The 15,429-nt window shown below is 56.4% G+C and overlaps 6 protein-coding genes and 1 non-coding gene across 7 annotated transcripts in view; 4 read left to right on the plus strand and 3 right to left on the minus strand.

The window, feature by feature from the left end:
* Window positions 1-698: 698 nt before the first annotated feature.
* PTSG_20016 lies at window positions 699-812 on the plus strand. Its single transcript, XR_001137152.1, has one exon. It is a non-coding gene; the product is annotated as a 5S ribosomal RNA (ribosomal RNA).
* Window positions 813-1,274: 462 nt separating this feature from the next.
* PTSG_06122 (uncharacterized protein) lies at window positions 1,275-3,431 on the minus strand (the record flags this gene model as incomplete). The annotated part of the gene is made up of 4 exons (XM_004992956.1): window positions 1,275-1,407; window positions 1,605-1,641; window positions 1,797-1,908; window positions 2,082-3,431. The coding sequence occupies 4 exons, from the start codon at window positions 3,429-3,431 to the stop codon at window positions 1,275-1,277; spliced, it is 1,632 nt and encodes a 543-aa protein (XP_004993013.1).
* Window positions 3,432-3,498: 67 nt separating this feature from the next.
* PTSG_06123 (uncharacterized protein) lies at window positions 3,499-5,908 on the plus strand. The gene is made up of 3 exons (XM_004992957.1): window positions 3,499-4,370; window positions 4,605-5,136; window positions 5,410-5,908. The coding sequence occupies exons 1-3, from the start codon at window positions 3,569-3,571 to the stop codon at window positions 5,465-5,467; spliced, it is 1,392 nt and encodes a 463-aa protein (XP_004993014.1). The 5' UTR covers window positions 3,499-3,568; the 3' UTR covers window positions 5,468-5,908.
* On the minus strand, window positions 5,788-7,651 carry PTSG_06124 (cytosolic Fe-S cluster assembly factor NBP35; the record flags this gene model as incomplete). Its single annotated transcript, XM_004992958.1, has 5 exons — window positions 7,536-7,651; window positions 7,086-7,190; window positions 6,563-6,798; window positions 6,163-6,253; window positions 5,788-5,840 (listed from the first exon to the last, which is right to left on the minus strand). Exons 1-5 carry the CDS (start codon window positions 7,609-7,611, stop codon window positions 5,788-5,790), a joined length of 561 nt encoding a protein of 186 aa, XP_004993015.1. The 5' UTR covers window positions 7,612-7,651.
* A 1-nt stretch (window position 7,652) lies between these two features.
* On the plus strand, window positions 7,653-9,524 carry PTSG_06125 (uncharacterized protein). The gene is made up of 4 exons (XM_004992959.1): window positions 7,653-8,126; window positions 8,400-8,669; window positions 9,032-9,197; window positions 9,355-9,524. Exons 1-4 carry the CDS (start codon window positions 7,687-7,689, stop codon window positions 9,403-9,405), a joined length of 927 nt encoding a protein of 308 aa, XP_004993016.1. The 5' UTR covers window positions 7,653-7,686; the 3' UTR covers window positions 9,406-9,524.
* Window positions 9,525-9,528: 4 nt separating this feature from the next.
* Window positions 9,529-12,709, plus strand: PTSG_06126 (uncharacterized protein). Its single transcript, XM_004992960.1, has 8 exons — window positions 9,529-9,745; window positions 9,845-9,912; window positions 10,128-10,376; window positions 10,844-11,014; window positions 11,125-11,177; window positions 11,400-11,482; window positions 11,678-11,807; window positions 11,995-12,709. Exons 1-8 carry the CDS (start codon window positions 9,684-9,686, stop codon window positions 12,451-12,453), a joined length of 1,275 nt encoding a protein of 424 aa, XP_004993017.1. The 5' UTR covers window positions 9,529-9,683; the 3' UTR covers window positions 12,454-12,709.
* The window catches only part of PTSG_06127 (Gyltl1b protein), a 4,299-nt gene continuing 1,497 nt past the window's right edge, over window positions 12,628-15,429 (minus strand). Inside the window, exons 3-7 of the mRNA XM_004992961.1 lie at window positions 15,139-15,313; window positions 13,960-14,908; window positions 13,580-13,699; window positions 13,273-13,375; window positions 12,628-13,122 (exon numbers count right to left, since the gene is read on the minus strand). Coding sequence (XP_004993018.1) covers window positions 12,800-13,122; window positions 13,273-13,375; window positions 13,580-13,699; window positions 13,960-14,908; window positions 15,139-15,313 — 1,670 coding nt within the window. The 3' untranslated portion in view covers window positions 12,628-12,799. The remainder of the gene's footprint in view (window positions 13,123-13,272; window positions 13,376-13,579; window positions 13,700-13,959; window positions 14,909-15,138; window positions 15,314-15,429) is intronic.

Below are 15,429 nucleotides of genomic sequence, written 5' to 3' on the forward strand. Positions count from 1 at the left end.
AGAGGAAGAAGTGGGACTACTCAATCTCCACCTCTCCTGTCGATGGATGGGTCATCAATGTGGTCGTGGTGACTGATTGTTCGTTGGTGGGTTGGCGATGTGCGTGGTGCATCACCAGGAGAAGGAAAATGGACAATGATGGAAGGAAAGAATGGATGGATGAAAGGAAGGAAGGGAGAAGGAAGAAGAGAGCCCGCTCCCCCACACCCTCCCCCCACATGGGTGTGTGTGTGAGTGTGTGTGTGTGTGTGTGTGTGTGTGTGTGTGTGTGTGTGTGTGTGTGTGTGTGAATGCGTCAGCGAGGACGACGAAGGGAAGGAAGGAAGGAAGGAACGTGGCACGCACAACCACCAATGTGTGTGTGCGTGTGTGTGCGCACGAACCAATGACACATCCCCACCTCACCCCACCTCACCTCACCCCACCTCACCTGCCTGTCAGCTGCGACGACGACGACCATGATCACCATCACCATTCCCATCACCATCACACACACACCAGCTGCTGCGCAGAAGAAGGAGAATGAAGCAACGGCGAGTGGATTGGTTTTGGTTGGTTTGAAAGCAGAATCGGTTGTTTGCTCGTTTCTGCTTGCTGCTGGTTTTTGGTGTGTGTGCGATTCTTCTCTTCTTCTTCTTCTTGCTTGCTGCTTGCTGGCTCTGCCTTCATAAATTGCTTGTCTTACTCTTCTGTCGGCAACGTTCATACCAACGGGATCACGCCCGCTCTCGTCCGATCGCGGAAGCTAAGCCCGTTTGGGCCCGTTCAGTACTGCCGTGGGTGACCAGGCGGGAATCACGGGTGATGTTGCTCTTCTTTTTTTTTCTCTCTCTTCATATGGGGCGCTGTGGCTGCTGCTGTGGTGGCTGCTGCTGTGGTGGTTGCTATCTCACTTCCCTCTTCTCTCTCCTCTTGGCTTGGTGCTCGGTTCGGTTTACTTCTTCTTCTTCTTTGCTGAGCTGACTTGCTTGCTTCGACTTCGTGGGGTGAAGAGATGGTGGCGTGCGTTGGCTCACCTCCCTCTTTCTTGTTTCTCTCTTGTTGCTTGTCTGCAGCGTTGCTTTGCTTCACACACACACGTACACACACACACACTGCCTGGCTGACATCGTGTCATCTCAACGCGTTTACTTCCATGTACTGACGCAGAGGTAACCACAAAGGTGTGCTGAGCTAATGAACTTGTGACAGAGCTGATCTTGGTTACGCTGTTAGACATCTTCGTCCTCTCCTCATCCTCCTCCTCATCATCATCGTCATTGCACGCAAACACATCACATGGGTGCATTATCCTTTGCCGCCTTTCGTCGGTGGGCGTGGGTGTTGCACCATACAGACTCCTGCATCACATCGTGTGGCGTCTCATTGGGCGTGTGGTACGCCAGCCCTTCCACTTGCATCTTTCCCCTGCGAGCATTTGCGTGTGTGTGTGCGCATGAAGGTGTTGGTGATGGCAGCGAGGTGTTGTGAGGTACCCGCGCTGATTCGCACCTCTGCGCGCGATCCCCTTCACACACACACACACACACACACACACACACACACACACACACACACACACACACACACACACACACACACACACACACACACACACCTGCTACGCGTTGTCGCCAATGAACAGGTTGATCCTGGCAGACTCTGACAGTAGCAAATAGCACATTCATGACACACGAGTTGGCAGATGGTGAGAGTGGTTGAATGGACACGAGAACAAGCGAGCAACGCACACACCACACCACAAACGTCGCCACACTCACTCCACAACTCCCTGTCCCAATGACTCGCTCCCTCACCTGTGTGCACTTCGGTGGAGAGAGACTTGAAGAACTCCTCAAACACAAACACAACGCGTCTCCGCATCATCTCCACCACCTCATCAGGGATCGACCGCAGTATCCTCGGAAGCTGAACATCAACACACACACACACACACACACACACACACACACACACACACACACACACACACACACACACACACACACACACACACACACACACACACACACACACACGCTCACATGCTCTCACACACACACACACAAAACACACACACACGCTCAGCATCCTGGATCGACGAGGAGGAGGTCCTGGACCAGCCAGGGGATGCCATACAGCAAACCATTGTGGGCCAACACGCCATCGTACCACTTCTGGGTGCCAGTTGGAACGGGCAGCGTGGTTGTGTCGGTGGTGTTGGCTGTTGGGTCAATAACGAGCACGGACGTTGCGCGGCGGGGGATGCCAATGATTTTGCCGTTGTGCGTCAGCACGCCGCCCCGCCACTTGTTGTTGCCATTCGGAAGACCGGCGATGGACGTAGTGTCGGTTGCGTTGGTGGTGGGATGGACAATGAGCACGGATGTGGCAGTGAATGGGATGCCGTAGATGAGGCCGTTCTCCGCGAGCACGCCGCCTTGCCATGCCGCTGAGCCCGGCAGTTCGGCGATGGTTGTAGTGTCGGTTGCGTTGGTGGCTGGGTCGATGATCAGCACAGACTCCGCATTGCGCGGGATGCAGAAGATGAGGCCGTTATGTGCTTGCGCGCCACCGTACCACTTTGCGAAGTTCGCGTCGGAGAGGAACAGCGTCGTTGTGTCGACGACATTTGCGGCTGGATCAACAAGGAGGATGGATGGCGAGTTCCACGGAATGCCGTAGATGAGGCCGTTGCTCGCAGCCACGCCGCTGATCCACTTGCCTCCGCCGTCTATTATCCCACCAAGCGTGGTCGTGTCCACTGTGTTTGTGCTGGGGTCAATGATCAGCACAGCTTCGGCGTCGTGAGGGAACCCGTAGATGAGGTTGTTGTGAGCCAGCACGCCACCTGCCCATTTCGCTCCACCAGACTTCAGGCTGTTAATGGTGGTGGTGTCAACCACTGTTGTCGCTGTTGTTGTGGGTGTCGCTGCTGTTGTGGGTGTCGCTGTTGTTGTTGTTGGTGCCGCCGCTGTTGTTGCGGATGGGTCAATGATGAGCACGGAGGCGGAGTTGTATGGGATGCCGTAAATGAGGCCGTTGCTGGCGGCGACGCCACCAACCCAATCGGAGTTTCCAGTGCCAACGCCTGGGATGCTGTTGACGGTGGGCTGGAACCGGCGACACAGCGCAGCCTCAAACGCCTCGTTCTGCGCTCTCAGGGCTTGGTTGACACTCCGCTGCTGGTGCAGCATGCTCGCTTGCATCTGCACGGTTTCGAACAGCTGGGCAACGTCAACCCCATTCACAAACACTGGCTCATGCACCGGGTCGCTCGTGTTGATGTGCATCGCCCCATTCTCGTCTTCCATCAGCACCACTACCTCGCCACCATCGCTCAGCGCCAGCGCCACAGCCAAGAGCACGAAGAGCACGACGAGGAACATCCTTCGCACAATCATCATCGCCGCCGCTGCGGTTGTTTGCCGTTGGCGAATATGATCCATCATCTTTCCCAGCACACTGAATTCAGTCTACGCTCGCAGCTTTTTTGGCGCGCACTTTCAATGTGTGTGTTGTGGACATCCCAGCGCACAGCACACCACACCACAACGCAGCACAGCACAGCAGAGAGCACAGCCCGGGGATGGACCAACACCCAGCACAGCCACCATCGACACCATCACCAGCACCACGAATCACGGCAGCAACTGCAAAGCACGGGGCAACTGCCATGCCAACAGCTCAGATGCACATGCATCAGCGCTTCACGACAACGACACCAAGCTCACCCTGGTCGACCCCGCACGACAGCAGTGGCAGCAAGATCAGCAGCAAGGGTCGTGGCATCCGAATGGCCGGGCGAAGCAGTAGCTGGGGCAGCAGCGGAGACACCGGTTCATCTGGGCCGCCGACGTCGTTTTCAGCATCAGCAGCAACAGCACCGTCACTTGCGGCCATGCAGGCGCAACGACAGCAGCAAGCGGGGCTGGGCAGGACGCTGACGTCCTTTGGCTCGCAATCGCAACACTTGCAGGATCATGCGATGGCCAGGCAGCCACGCCAGGAGCAGCAGCAGCAGCAGGGACGTGGGCAGCTCTTGTTTGGGGCTGGAACAGGACAGCAGGCTGAGCCGCACCATCAGCAACAAGGTGCGCAGTCTGCAGGGACGCGTTGGTGTTTGCGCGTTGTTGAACCAGCTCCACGCGAACGGCAGCGACAGCCGCATTCGGACCGGCAACATCAGCAGAACGGCCGGTTTGCAACTGGCATGTTTGGGCAGGACGGTGACGCAGGGCGGAGGCTACGACCGACAGTTGCGCCGCGACGGAACGCCAAGCGGGATGTGGAATCGCACATGGACACGTCTCAGGAGGACGACTATGATGAGGGCGAGCGCCCAAGCAAGATGCCGTCTCCATACAAGCCAAACCCCACGCTTGTATTCGGTGAGTGCGTGTGAGCGTGTGTGTGTGTGTGTGTGTGTGCGTGTATGCGTGCAATTGCGATGGTTTGCCCCTCTACTCCTTACCTCGTACTCACCTTGCTGGTTTTTGTTTTGTCTTCAACTCACGTCGTTGTCACACACACACACACACACACACACACACACACATACATACACGCATACACGCACACACACACACACACACACACACACACACACACACTCGGTTCTGCAGCGCGAACGCTGGAGCTGCTTCGACAAGGAGCGAGAGCACAGACAGCAAAGCCCAAGCAACAGCCACTGCCCGCGCATCCGTCGCCGCACGCCTGCAGTGCACCGAATGCCGTTGGCACAGCGAGCAGTCCACGCTTCACCAGCATGGACACGGACCCTGTGCACCCGAACCAGCAGCGCGCTGGGCAGCGGCAATTGCCGTTCGCACCACACCCTCCGTACACATCAACCCAATCTCCGCAACGACACCGACAGCAACACGCGCCACGACAACAGCAGCAACAACACGCACAACAACACTACCCACAACAACAACAACAACACCACCACCACCCACAACAGCAACAGCAGCAGCAGCAGGACATGGCGGATGACTCAGAGGAAGACACGTACCCGTGTCGTGTGTGCTGCCATCCCAACCCAGTGTCGCGGCTGCTACAGTGCTCATTCTGCGATGGACCAGCCTGTGCCGGCTGTGCAAATGCGTGCGATGGATGCCACTTCCATTTTTGCAGCCTGTGCTGCGTCGCAAAGTCAGTTATGCACATGTGTGTGCATGTGCGTGTATGCACGTGGCGCTATGTGTGCGTGTGTGCGTGTGGAAGTGTGTGTATTTGCTTGTGTACTGCTTGCTCGTTGTGTATGTGCGTGTGTATTTGCTTTTGTGCACTGCTTGCTCGTTGTGTATGTGCGTGTGTGCTTGTAAACGATGATGTCGGGTTTCCTCATCCACATCCCATTCGCCACGTCTCACGATCACCGCCCTCTCATATCCCCCTCCCTGTCCTCGGATTTCCCACCAACAGTTTCGATCAACAGCGCGATCGCTACTTCTGTCTCTCGTGTCTTCAACAGCAGCGATGAGCCATCACCATCCTCACCAGTCACCGTCACCAGGCACCGTGCTGCCGTTCCCATCGACGAATCCCCCCCCCCTTGTCCATAACTGACCATGTGATTTGTGTGTCTGTGCATCTGTTTTGTCTACCCACTGGGCGTGTGTGCCCGCTGACCATAATCAGAACCTGGCTGCGTTTAATGTGTTGTTTGTTCAACCGAGTTGAGATTGCAAACCCTCACTTTTCCTCATCCGTTGTTCCTCCCCTGTTCCCCGTATTCCTAAGAGAGTGCGCGCGCGTGTGTGTGGTCGCGCGCGCGTGTGTGTGTGTGTGTGTGTGGTGCGCCTACGCTGCCTCGTCTTGCCTGTCGCCTCCCTTGTCTGCAGCCGCTTGGATCTCTATTAATTGACACCAGACATGCACATGTGGCAGTACGTGCCGTGAGTACAAACAACCAGAACACGAATCATGTCAAACGCACGTGTGCATCGTGAGCGCGCTCTCATTTTGATTGCACAAAACCAAACAAGCACAGACAGACAGACAGACAGGCAGGCAGGCACACACACACACACACACACACACACACACACACACACACACACACACACACACACACACACACACACACACACACACACACACACACACACACACACACACACAACACGACACACACACACACACACACACACACACAACTCAACACATACACCGCACCGTTCTTCTTTGGACCGCGCCAGATGACGGCTTCGCGCGGATCGCCGAGGAGGAAACCAACGCTCATCAAGCAAATGTTGTCCTCAACACTCTGTCCAGCGCATGCACATGAACAGGGAATAGGGAATATCAGCACAACAGCCACCTCGGACAAACGCTGGCACTCAAGGACGGTCAGGCAGGCAGTCAGGCTCACAAACACAGGCTCAGGCGCACATACATACACACATATGCTTCAGTGCACACAACTTCCCCCTCACACACACACACACACACACACACACAACCCCTCCACCCCCACTCCCCCTCGCACACACACACACACACACAACCCCTCCACCCCCACTCCCTTACACTCCCACACACTACCACCCTCCTCCACCACGTGCCCTGCACACACCACTGGGGACCAGCCGCTGCCGGAGTTGTGGACTTGTTCGCCTTCGGCTTGGAAGACTTTGGGTTGGGAAGGGCCGCAGATATCCACGTCAAGCACGCCCACTTGCTTGGTCTCGTCGAGTGCAAACGCGCGCGCAAGGTTTGCTGTGAACGTGCTCTTTCCCACGCCGCCTTTGCCTGACAACACGAGGATCTTCTGCTTGACGGTTGACATTTGCTTCTCAATCAGCGGCAGGTCTGCGCATGCGTGTGATTGGGTGTGATGTGGTGGTGGTGGTGCGGATGAGGGAATGGAGTGAGCGCAAGGATGGCCAAAGAAAGCGGCGTCTCTGGCAGATCGTGACCAGCTGCTCAACAGGGGCAACCAAGAGCAGGCGAGGGAAGCAAAAGCGAGGGAAGCAATCGCACGTAATGGCACAGGCAGGCAGGCAGACGGAGAGGCGGACAGACAGAGAGACGGAGAGACAGACAGACAGGCAGGCACACACACACACACAGACACAGACACACAATCACACACACACCAGGGTCTGGTCCTTTGGGTTGACTGGATGCACAGATGCGCTGGTTTGGGCATCCCTCACAAGCGGATGCCTTCCCAGCATTCTCACTCTCCGTACCCGGACAGTCTGATGAGTCGAACGCGACACACACGTGCAAGGGAGAGCGAGCTTGAGTGTGAGGGAAGGGAGCGAACGCACAGATGCGAGTTCAGACAGACAGACCGACCGACAGATAGAGGGACAGACAGAGATAGAGGGACAGACAGACAGGAGAGATAGAGGGCAGACAGAGATAGAGGGACAAACACACACAGACACACACAGACACACACCCACACGCACACAGACAGACAGACCCACACCCACACCCACACCCACACCCACACCCACACCCACACCCACACCCACACCCACACCAACACACACACACACACCAACACACACACACACACACACACACACAACACGTACGTTCAGGTGCATCTTCAGGTCGCGAGCTCATGGCTTTGTTGTCGTGGTCTCGTGTGTGTGTTGTTGCACTTGCCATCAAAAAGTCATCCCAAATGACGAGAACGTCGCCATTTTTGCCTTTGACCAACAGCAAATTTGACTTTGGACCATAATGAGCAGGAAGAAGCAGAAGAAGGCGAAGCAGCAAGCTGCTGTTGCTGCGGATGCCAGTGTGGACGGTACACTTGTGGACCAGACACACAGCAGGGCGGAAGCAAGTTCGAAGGGGGACTACACGCACGATGGCACTGCGCACGGCGATGGCGGCAGCAGTGAACAGCACCCTGAAGAAGTAGTACAACACCAGCAACCACAGAAACAAGAACAAGAACAAGAGCAGACTGCAGGGGAAGATGACGCAAATACAAACAAACACATCGTGACCGCTGGGGAAGACGATGACGAGGAGAACGACAGTGAGGGGCAAGTCAGCGACGGTGAGCATGAGCAGAGCGGAGAGGGGAGGGAAGGCGGGCATCCTGGCAAACACGTTCCCACCCGCAAAACCACGGGCCTCCGATCAATGCTTGCGTCCATGTCTCGCGCGTTCAGGTCGGTGTGTGTCGATGTGTGTCGATGGGTGTCGATGTGTGTGCTTGCTTGCCTGCATGTGTACGTGTGTGTATGTTCACCTGCACGTATACGCGTCGCGCGTGTGTGTATGTGCACCTACACGTATACGCGTCGCGTGTGTGTATGTACTCACCTGCGCTTGCGCCTGTTCGCTGAGAGCCGTTGCTTCACCCCCTGCATGAGCATGTGACGCGCATGTCTTCTTCTTCTTCTCACTATGCATCCGCACCTGCGTCACGTTTTGCCCATCAGCGGGTCATCCAGTGCACCGCAGGCAGCGACGCAGTCGAGCAAGGCATCCTCGAGTGCACCACGCACACAGACCATGAGGAAGAATCACAAGAGCAAAGGCCAGCAGCAGGACCTTGATGTTGATGCTGGTGCGGTGTTGCCGCTGCTGGTGCACTTTGAAGACCAATGGCGCCAGCTCTCCGCCAACAACCAGGTCAACACAAGCAAGATCCAGGACATGGCCGCAGATGTCGCACATGCGCACGCGTTTGTCTCCGCCCAATCCCGCCAGTAAGTGTCATGTGTATCGTGTGTGTATGTGTTTGTGTGTGAAGAGTGTATAGCGCGCGCGTGTGTGTATAGCGCGTGTGTGTATATCATGTGTGTATAGCGCGCGCGTGTATATATCATGTGTGTGTTGCGTGCACGCATGTGTATATCATGTGTGTGTTGCGTGCACGCATGTGTGCATATCATGTGTCAACATCTTTGTACACTTATGTATCACACCGTGTGCACGCATCGGGTCTCTCTCGTGTGCGAACGCAAACATGGTTGTTCTTGTGCACCCGCACATGGACGCCGCACCTGTACGCTCACGCCTCCCTCCCTCCCTGTTGTCTCTCATCCATGTGCCATTCGCCACTGTGCAGGCACCGCGTGCTTGCGCAGCAGTTCAAGGTGTTGCCGGAAGTGGCTGCATTGGCGGTTGCTGCGCAGGGGAAGATAGACGATTTGCACACGGAGCTGGTGGCGCTCGACGAGCGACTGCGCGCGTTTCAGGCCGTTAGACAGGCGTGCGTCCTGGAGAACACAAAGGTGTGTGGTGCCGTTGATCGTGAAAGCACGCGAATGCCGGCGAGTGAAGCTGTCTCCTCGTTGCTGTTGCATCCATCAACGTGCTCACTCCCTTCTTTTGTTCGCCTTGTCTTACTACCCCCCCCCCCCCCTACGACCATCGCTTGCACCCAACTAGGTTGCTGCACTCAAGGCTAAGCGAAAGAAGACACTCAAGGCAACACCGTAGCTCCCCCCTCCCACACACACACACACACACCTGCTGTTACATGACACGACCGTCCTTGCTTTCAATAGACCAAAGCAGAAGAGACCAGTGTGATTTGAAGAGACGAGAGAACGAGAGAAGTGATTCATCATCATCATCATCAAAGGCAACAACCAATACAGAAAGTCTTGCTCCAGCAAACAACCCAAACAACAACACAGACAAGCAAGACACACGACACCACACGCACACACGCACACACGCACACACGCACACACACACACACTCACTATCGAGTCATGCAGCGTGGTGGGCCCAAGGCCGCAGAGGCCATGAAGCACCTTGAGGCAGGCGAGAAGGCGTAAGATGCAAGCAAGAACGTGGACATCTGTGTGCGTGTGCGTGTCAATGTCGTGATCGCCATCAACATCCTCACAAAACCTTGTGCCACGTACATCAGGCTCAAGACGAGCATGTTCAAATGGACGCCAGAGTACGACATTGCCGCGGGAGAGTTTGAGAAGGCTGGTGCGTGAACCCAAGCGCTACTGATGATGGTGTACATGATGGCTTCTCACAGCGCTCATTAAGTCGTCGCTCATTTCGCATCGCAAGGCCTCGCCTTACCTCTGCTTGATTGCACCTCTCTTTGTCCTCCTCCACCCTCATGCCTCCGACGCTAACCCCACTCCTCATTCCACCCGTTCCCCTTCTCTGTGGCCATTATCTCTCGACTGCTACAGGCCTCAACTTCAAGATTGCAAAGGACTACAAGAACGCCGTGCACGCGTACCGCCGCGCCGCGGAATGCCACGCGCATCCAAAGTGCTCGTCGACGCCCTTCCACGCGGGCAAGGCGCTGGAATCGGCCGCCTCGTGTGCCAAGGACATGAAGGATCCCAAGCTCAGCATCGAGCTCATCAAGGAGTCTGCCCAGAACTACCGTCTCACGGGCAAGAACCTCTCCGCCTGCAGCGTCCTGGAGAAAGCAGGTATGTGCACGTATGTGTGTGAGTGTGTGTGAGGGAGTGTGTGAGTTTGTGTGCGTGAGTGTGTGTGAGTGTGTGTGTGAGTGTGAGTTTGTGTGCGTGAGTGTGCGTGAGTGTATGCATGTGTGTGTGTGTGTGCGTGAGTGTATGCATGTGTGTGTGTGTTTATGTGTGTGTGTATGCATGTGTGTGTGTGTGTGCGTGTGTGTATGCATGTGTGTGTGTGTGCGTGAGGGTATGCATGTGTGTGTGTGAGCGTGTGTGAGTGTGTGAGTAGAACTTGTTTGCACCTTCACGCACGCGAGTGTCATCCTCTTTCATCCTTCTCCTTCCTCTCCCCTGCCCTTCCCTCAATTACACGTCTCAATCTCTGTTTGATGACAACCACTCTCACACCGTCATCACAACGACAACGACGACGACAACGACGACGCCCACCACCACCAACACCCAACACGCTCCCATCACAGCCCAGCAGTGCGAACAGCAGAAAGACTTCACGGACGCCATGGAGCTCTACAAGGACATTGTGGAGCTGTTTGAGGAGGAAGGAAAGCAGCGCCAGTCCAAGCGCCCGCTCGAGCGAGCCATTGCCTGTGCCGTCAAGGCCCAGGATTACCAGGCCGCCTCCCAACTCCTCGGTTGGTCGCCACGTCTACTGAAGCCCTGCCTCATCCATCCGCTTGCGTTGCGTCGTTGTTTTCACACACGCGTCCTCATTGTCATTGCTCGACGCTACAATGTCTGACAGAGCGCCAGAGCAAGCTGCTCCTGGAGACGGCCACCATCGCCTTTGCATATCAGGTACACGGCACATGCACGCGACATGCTACAACCTGACATGGCACCATTCCTTCTCTCCTCTGCGCCAACACACACACACACACACACACACACACACACACACACACACACACACACACACACACACACACACACACACACACACACACACACACACACACACACACACACACACACACACGCACGCATCATTGACACCTGATCCTCTCCCTCCACACACAGAGCGGGCTGTCGCAGGTTGTGGTTGCGCTGCACACGGGCGATTTCGTCAAGGCAGACCGCGTCTTCAACACCTGCGCCAGCGAGTGAGTGGCGCCGTGACAAATACGAGCGAGAGGACGGTGTGGCAGCGAAGAATTGAATATCACACAGCTGCTGTCTGCCTTGACTTTCTGTTTCTCACCGAGCACCCACTTCCACCACAACACACACACACACACACACACACACACACACACACACACACACACACACACACACACACACACACACACATCAAGACTGAATGGGTTTGGCAGCAGCGAGGAGGGCCGTCTTGCGTCACAGCTGCTGGAGGCGTTTGAGTCCGGCGATGGACTGGAGCTCGATTCCATCAAGTCAAACACAATCTTCAAGTTCCTCATCCCAGAGGTAGCACAACCCCCACGACCACACATTCACAAGCAACGCCAAACGCTGTGTTTCGTTTCCTCTTTCCGCTCACACACACACTCACTCACACGCACACACACACACACACGCACGCACTCACTCACTCTCACTCACTCACTCACTCACTCACTCACTCGCTCTCTCACACACTCTCTCTCGTGGGCAGGTGTCTTCGCTGGCGCGTGGGCTGAAGATGGACGCGACGATGGCGGTTGAACGGGCGCCGGCGCAGGAGGACCAGGCGCGATCGGCGCTCTTCGCACCAGCACCGGCCAAGCAGCAGACGGACGAGGCGGCCAAGGAGAAGGCAGCGGACGAAACGAACAGCAGCAGCACGACGGCGCCACCAACCACAGATGCACCGCCCCCGTACACGGAGACGGATGCACACGTGGAGGCCGCGACAGACGAGATGAGCAAGGCCGCGCTGGCGCAGCAGGCGGACACGGGCCACGCGGCGCCATCATACGAGGAAGCGAACCAGGACACCATGGCGAAGGCCGCGAAGGAGGGAGGAGATGCAGCTACAGATGCTGATGCCGGGGCGCCGCCAGCACAGCAGAACGAACAAGAAGATGATGATGATGAGGAGGAGGGAGGTGATGAGGACGACGATATCCTGTAGTCACAACTCCTTTGCGAGATCGTGCGTGTGAATGCGTGTGAATGTGTTCGTACGTTTGTTGCTGGTCCTTTGTCACCCACTCTTAATCTGGTTGTCCCTGTGCTCAACGCCCATGGTTTCGCGGTTCGATGCAGTCTTGCGTTGCATTGACACAACGAGCGGCTGTTTTCGTTGTCGTTGTTTGTTTGTTTTTATCGTTGTTTAGTTCGTGACGGTACCGCAGCACCTCCACGTGCATACAAAGTTCAATAACATCGCTCAAGGCGACCTGGTCCAGTACTCTCCCTAGTTGTGTGGCTAGTTAGACACAGCAATTATACAAACGCACGCACACGCACACGCACACCTAATCACCACCATCAGCGTGCGCGAGGCCGTGCCTGTGCATGTGCTGGCTGCCCTGGGGCGCGTACGTGTGTGCGATGCGCGTGCGGGCAGAGGCGAGCACTGCCCCGAGACAGTGCCGGTACGCGTGGTTGGCGCGGAACGCGTGCAGGTCAGCAGACGCGTGGTGTGGCGTGTGCACAACATATGCATCCGGAACAACAAACAGGTTGAAGCGGGCAGCGACCAATTCCTCGATGTGCGAGACCTTGTTCCATCCAAACCCAAGAAACGTCTCGTCAAAGGGCGGCGCCGTCTTGGGCAGCACCAAATACGGCTCAAACCCTTGTTGTGTGTTGTGTGTTGTGTAGCGTGATGTGTTGTGTGAGTTGAGTTATGTGGGCGAGGGGGTGGGGTGTGTGGAAGAAATGAGTGGGCAGCCGCATGTGATGATGGGGCAGGAGGACTCGTACGCACGAACACGGGAGGTCCTACCTGATTGGTGCTGGATGAGGTAGGGTGCATCTGCCTGCTTCCATCTTGCGAAATCGGTTGCGCTGTGTCCCTGGGGCCACTCGCTCACCCGGAACGGTTGCATCTGTGGTAGTGGTGGTCATGGCGCGTGTGAGAGCAGGAGCAGCAAAGCAGCACATGCATGCCAGCGCTTTGGAGTGGAGACATTCAGGTGCAACAGAAATGACTCGAGAACAAGGAAAACACACACACACACACACACACACACACACACACACACACACACAGACAGACACACACACAAACGTGCATACACACACACACACACCTGGCCTGTGCTGAGCTCCCACAGCAACCGCTCCTTCGTGTCGGGGACGTGACGCTTGTACGACACAGACTCAAATGCCGGCACCACGAGCGCCGTGCCACGCGCTGCACCCATCGACGCCTGGCGATGACAACGCAACATGTCATGAAAGGGGGGGGGGAGGAGGAACGAGGATGAGGAGGAGCGTGAGGACGGAAGCAGTGGCAAACGAAACAAAGATATCACACATGTTCAAATACACACAGACACAGACACAAACACACACACACACAGACACACGCACACACACACACACAGACACACACACACACAGACAGACAGACAGACACACACACACACACAGACACACACAGACACGCACACACACACAACGCATACACCTCGATGTTGAGTTCGCCAATGCTGACGGCGCGGACGTGGCGGCCGAGGACGGCGTGAAGATCCGACCGGAACGAGAAGTCGACATCGAGGTGCAGGAAGTATGGCGTGCGGCACAGCGAGATGGCCATGTTGCGTAGGCGGTTGATCGGGTACAGGCTGCCGTCGTGGTCTGGGTCCTGGTACACCACGTGCAGCGCCACGTTGGTGAGGTGCAGCGCCGCCAGCGATGTGAACGCGTCGTGCTCGGAGATGAACACGGCCGCGCTGATGGGGCCCTGCCACGTCTCCGCCATGGCGACAAACGCCTGCAGTCGGTCGAGGGTGAAGTGCGTCACCAGCGTGATCTCGCTCTCGGTTTCCAGCGACGCGTCGTATGCAATGAAATACGGGTGCACGCGGAGTGGGGCTTGGAGCGCACTCAGGTACGTTGGAGGACAGGCTACTCGGACAGCACGCGGGATGGACGTTTGGCCCATCACACCCAGGATGGAGGATTGCGATGACGACGACGACGATGATGATAATGCCGACAGCTGTGGTCGTGGTTGTCTGTGTGCACTCTGCCTTGTGTGACCGCCTCCACCATCCTCACCTTGGTTCTCAAGCTCTTTTTGCTGTTGCTGCTGCTGTTGGTGTTGGTGTTGGTGTTGGAGTTGCTGCTGTATTTGTATTTGTTGCTGCTGCTGACGGTTGTTGACAGCCGTGGTGTGGCTGTCACATGCGACGTCGAGGGTTGTGCTGGTGAGCAGGGCCCCGTCAACGCGCCGAGAGATCTCGTACGCGTCCCTGAGGGCACGAAACGCATTGTCGTCCAGCAGTGTGGCCTGCATGTCCTTTGCGCGTGTGTTCCAGTGCACGACGAGGGCGTCGCGGGCAGAGCACTGCGTCTGCGCCAGCGAGTGTTCGCTGAGCTGAAAATTCCACACGCACGACAGCAGCAGCATCCACCTGTCAGCAGTATGTGAGAGAGTGTGTGTGTGTGTGTGAGTGAGTGAGTGAGGGAGGGAGGGAGGGAGGGAGTGAGGGAAGGAGGAAATGAGTAAGTAAATGAGTGAGCGAGCGAATGTGTGCGTGAGTGTCCATGGCACTGCAGCTCAATCACGACAACACCAAATGTGCAAGCAACTCGCACCCCGACACAGCCCCCACTCTCCCTTTTACAGCACGCGGAAACTGACTCTGGGTGCTGGTTGAGGACGGCGTTGATAATGTCCTGGTCAGCGAGAGCAGTGGCCGTGACGCCAATACGATTGTCAGAGAGAACAGCACGCGTCGTGTCGCGCCACACATTCGCCCAATTTCGCTGCGAACGACGACAAGAAAGGGAGGCCATACACAGAGGTGAATGCGGTGCTGTTGATGTGGGGATCACATTGGCCAAACAGCTGCGCTCTCCTTGAAACCTTACACGCACACACACACACACACACACACACACACACACACACACACACACGACGACGACGACG

The sequence above is a fragment of the Salpingoeca rosetta genome, assembly GCF_000188695.1.
Source record: "Salpingoeca rosetta unplaced genomic scaffold supercont1.14, whole genome shotgun sequence".
Taxonomy (NCBI): domain Eukaryota; class Choanoflagellata; order Craspedida; family Salpingoecidae; genus Salpingoeca; species Salpingoeca rosetta.

Bases quoted from the DNA above. Each gene is read 5' to 3' on its own strand.
- PTSG_06125 (XM_004992959.1), top strand. From the start codon at position 7,687: ATGAGCAGGAAGAAGCAGAAGAAGGCGAAGCAGCAAGCTGCTGTTGCT. The intron at 8,127-8,399 runs GTCGGTGTGTGT...TTTGCCCATCAG, and splicing joins TCCATGTCTCGCGCGTTCAG to CGGGTCATCCAGTGCACCGC. The intron at 9,198-9,354 runs GTGTGTGGTGCC...GCACCCAACTAG, and splicing joins GCGTCCTGGAGAACACAAAG to GTTGCTGCACTCAAGGCTAA.
- PTSG_06123 (XM_004992957.1), top strand. From the start codon at position 3,569: ATGGACCAACACCCAGCACAGCCACCATCGACACCATCACCAGCACCA. The intron at 4,371-4,604 runs GTGAGTGCGTGT...TCGGTTCTGCAG, and splicing joins AAACCCCACGCTTGTATTCG to CGCGAACGCTGGAGCTGCTT. The intron at 5,137-5,409 runs GTCAGTTATGCA...TCCCACCAACAG, and splicing joins AGCCTGTGCTGCGTCGCAAA to TTTCGATCAACAGCGCGATC.
- PTSG_06126 (XM_004992960.1), top strand. From the start codon at position 9,684: ATGCAGCGTGGTGGGCCCAAGGCCGCAGAGGCCATGAAGCACCTTGAG. The intron at 9,913-10,127 runs GTGCGTGAACCC...CGACTGCTACAG, and splicing joins GGGAGAGTTTGAGAAGGCTG to GCCTCAACTTCAAGATTGCA. The intron at 11,015-11,124 runs GTTGGTCGCCAC...AATGTCTGACAG, and splicing joins GGCCGCCTCCCAACTCCTCG to AGCGCCAGAGCAAGCTGCTC.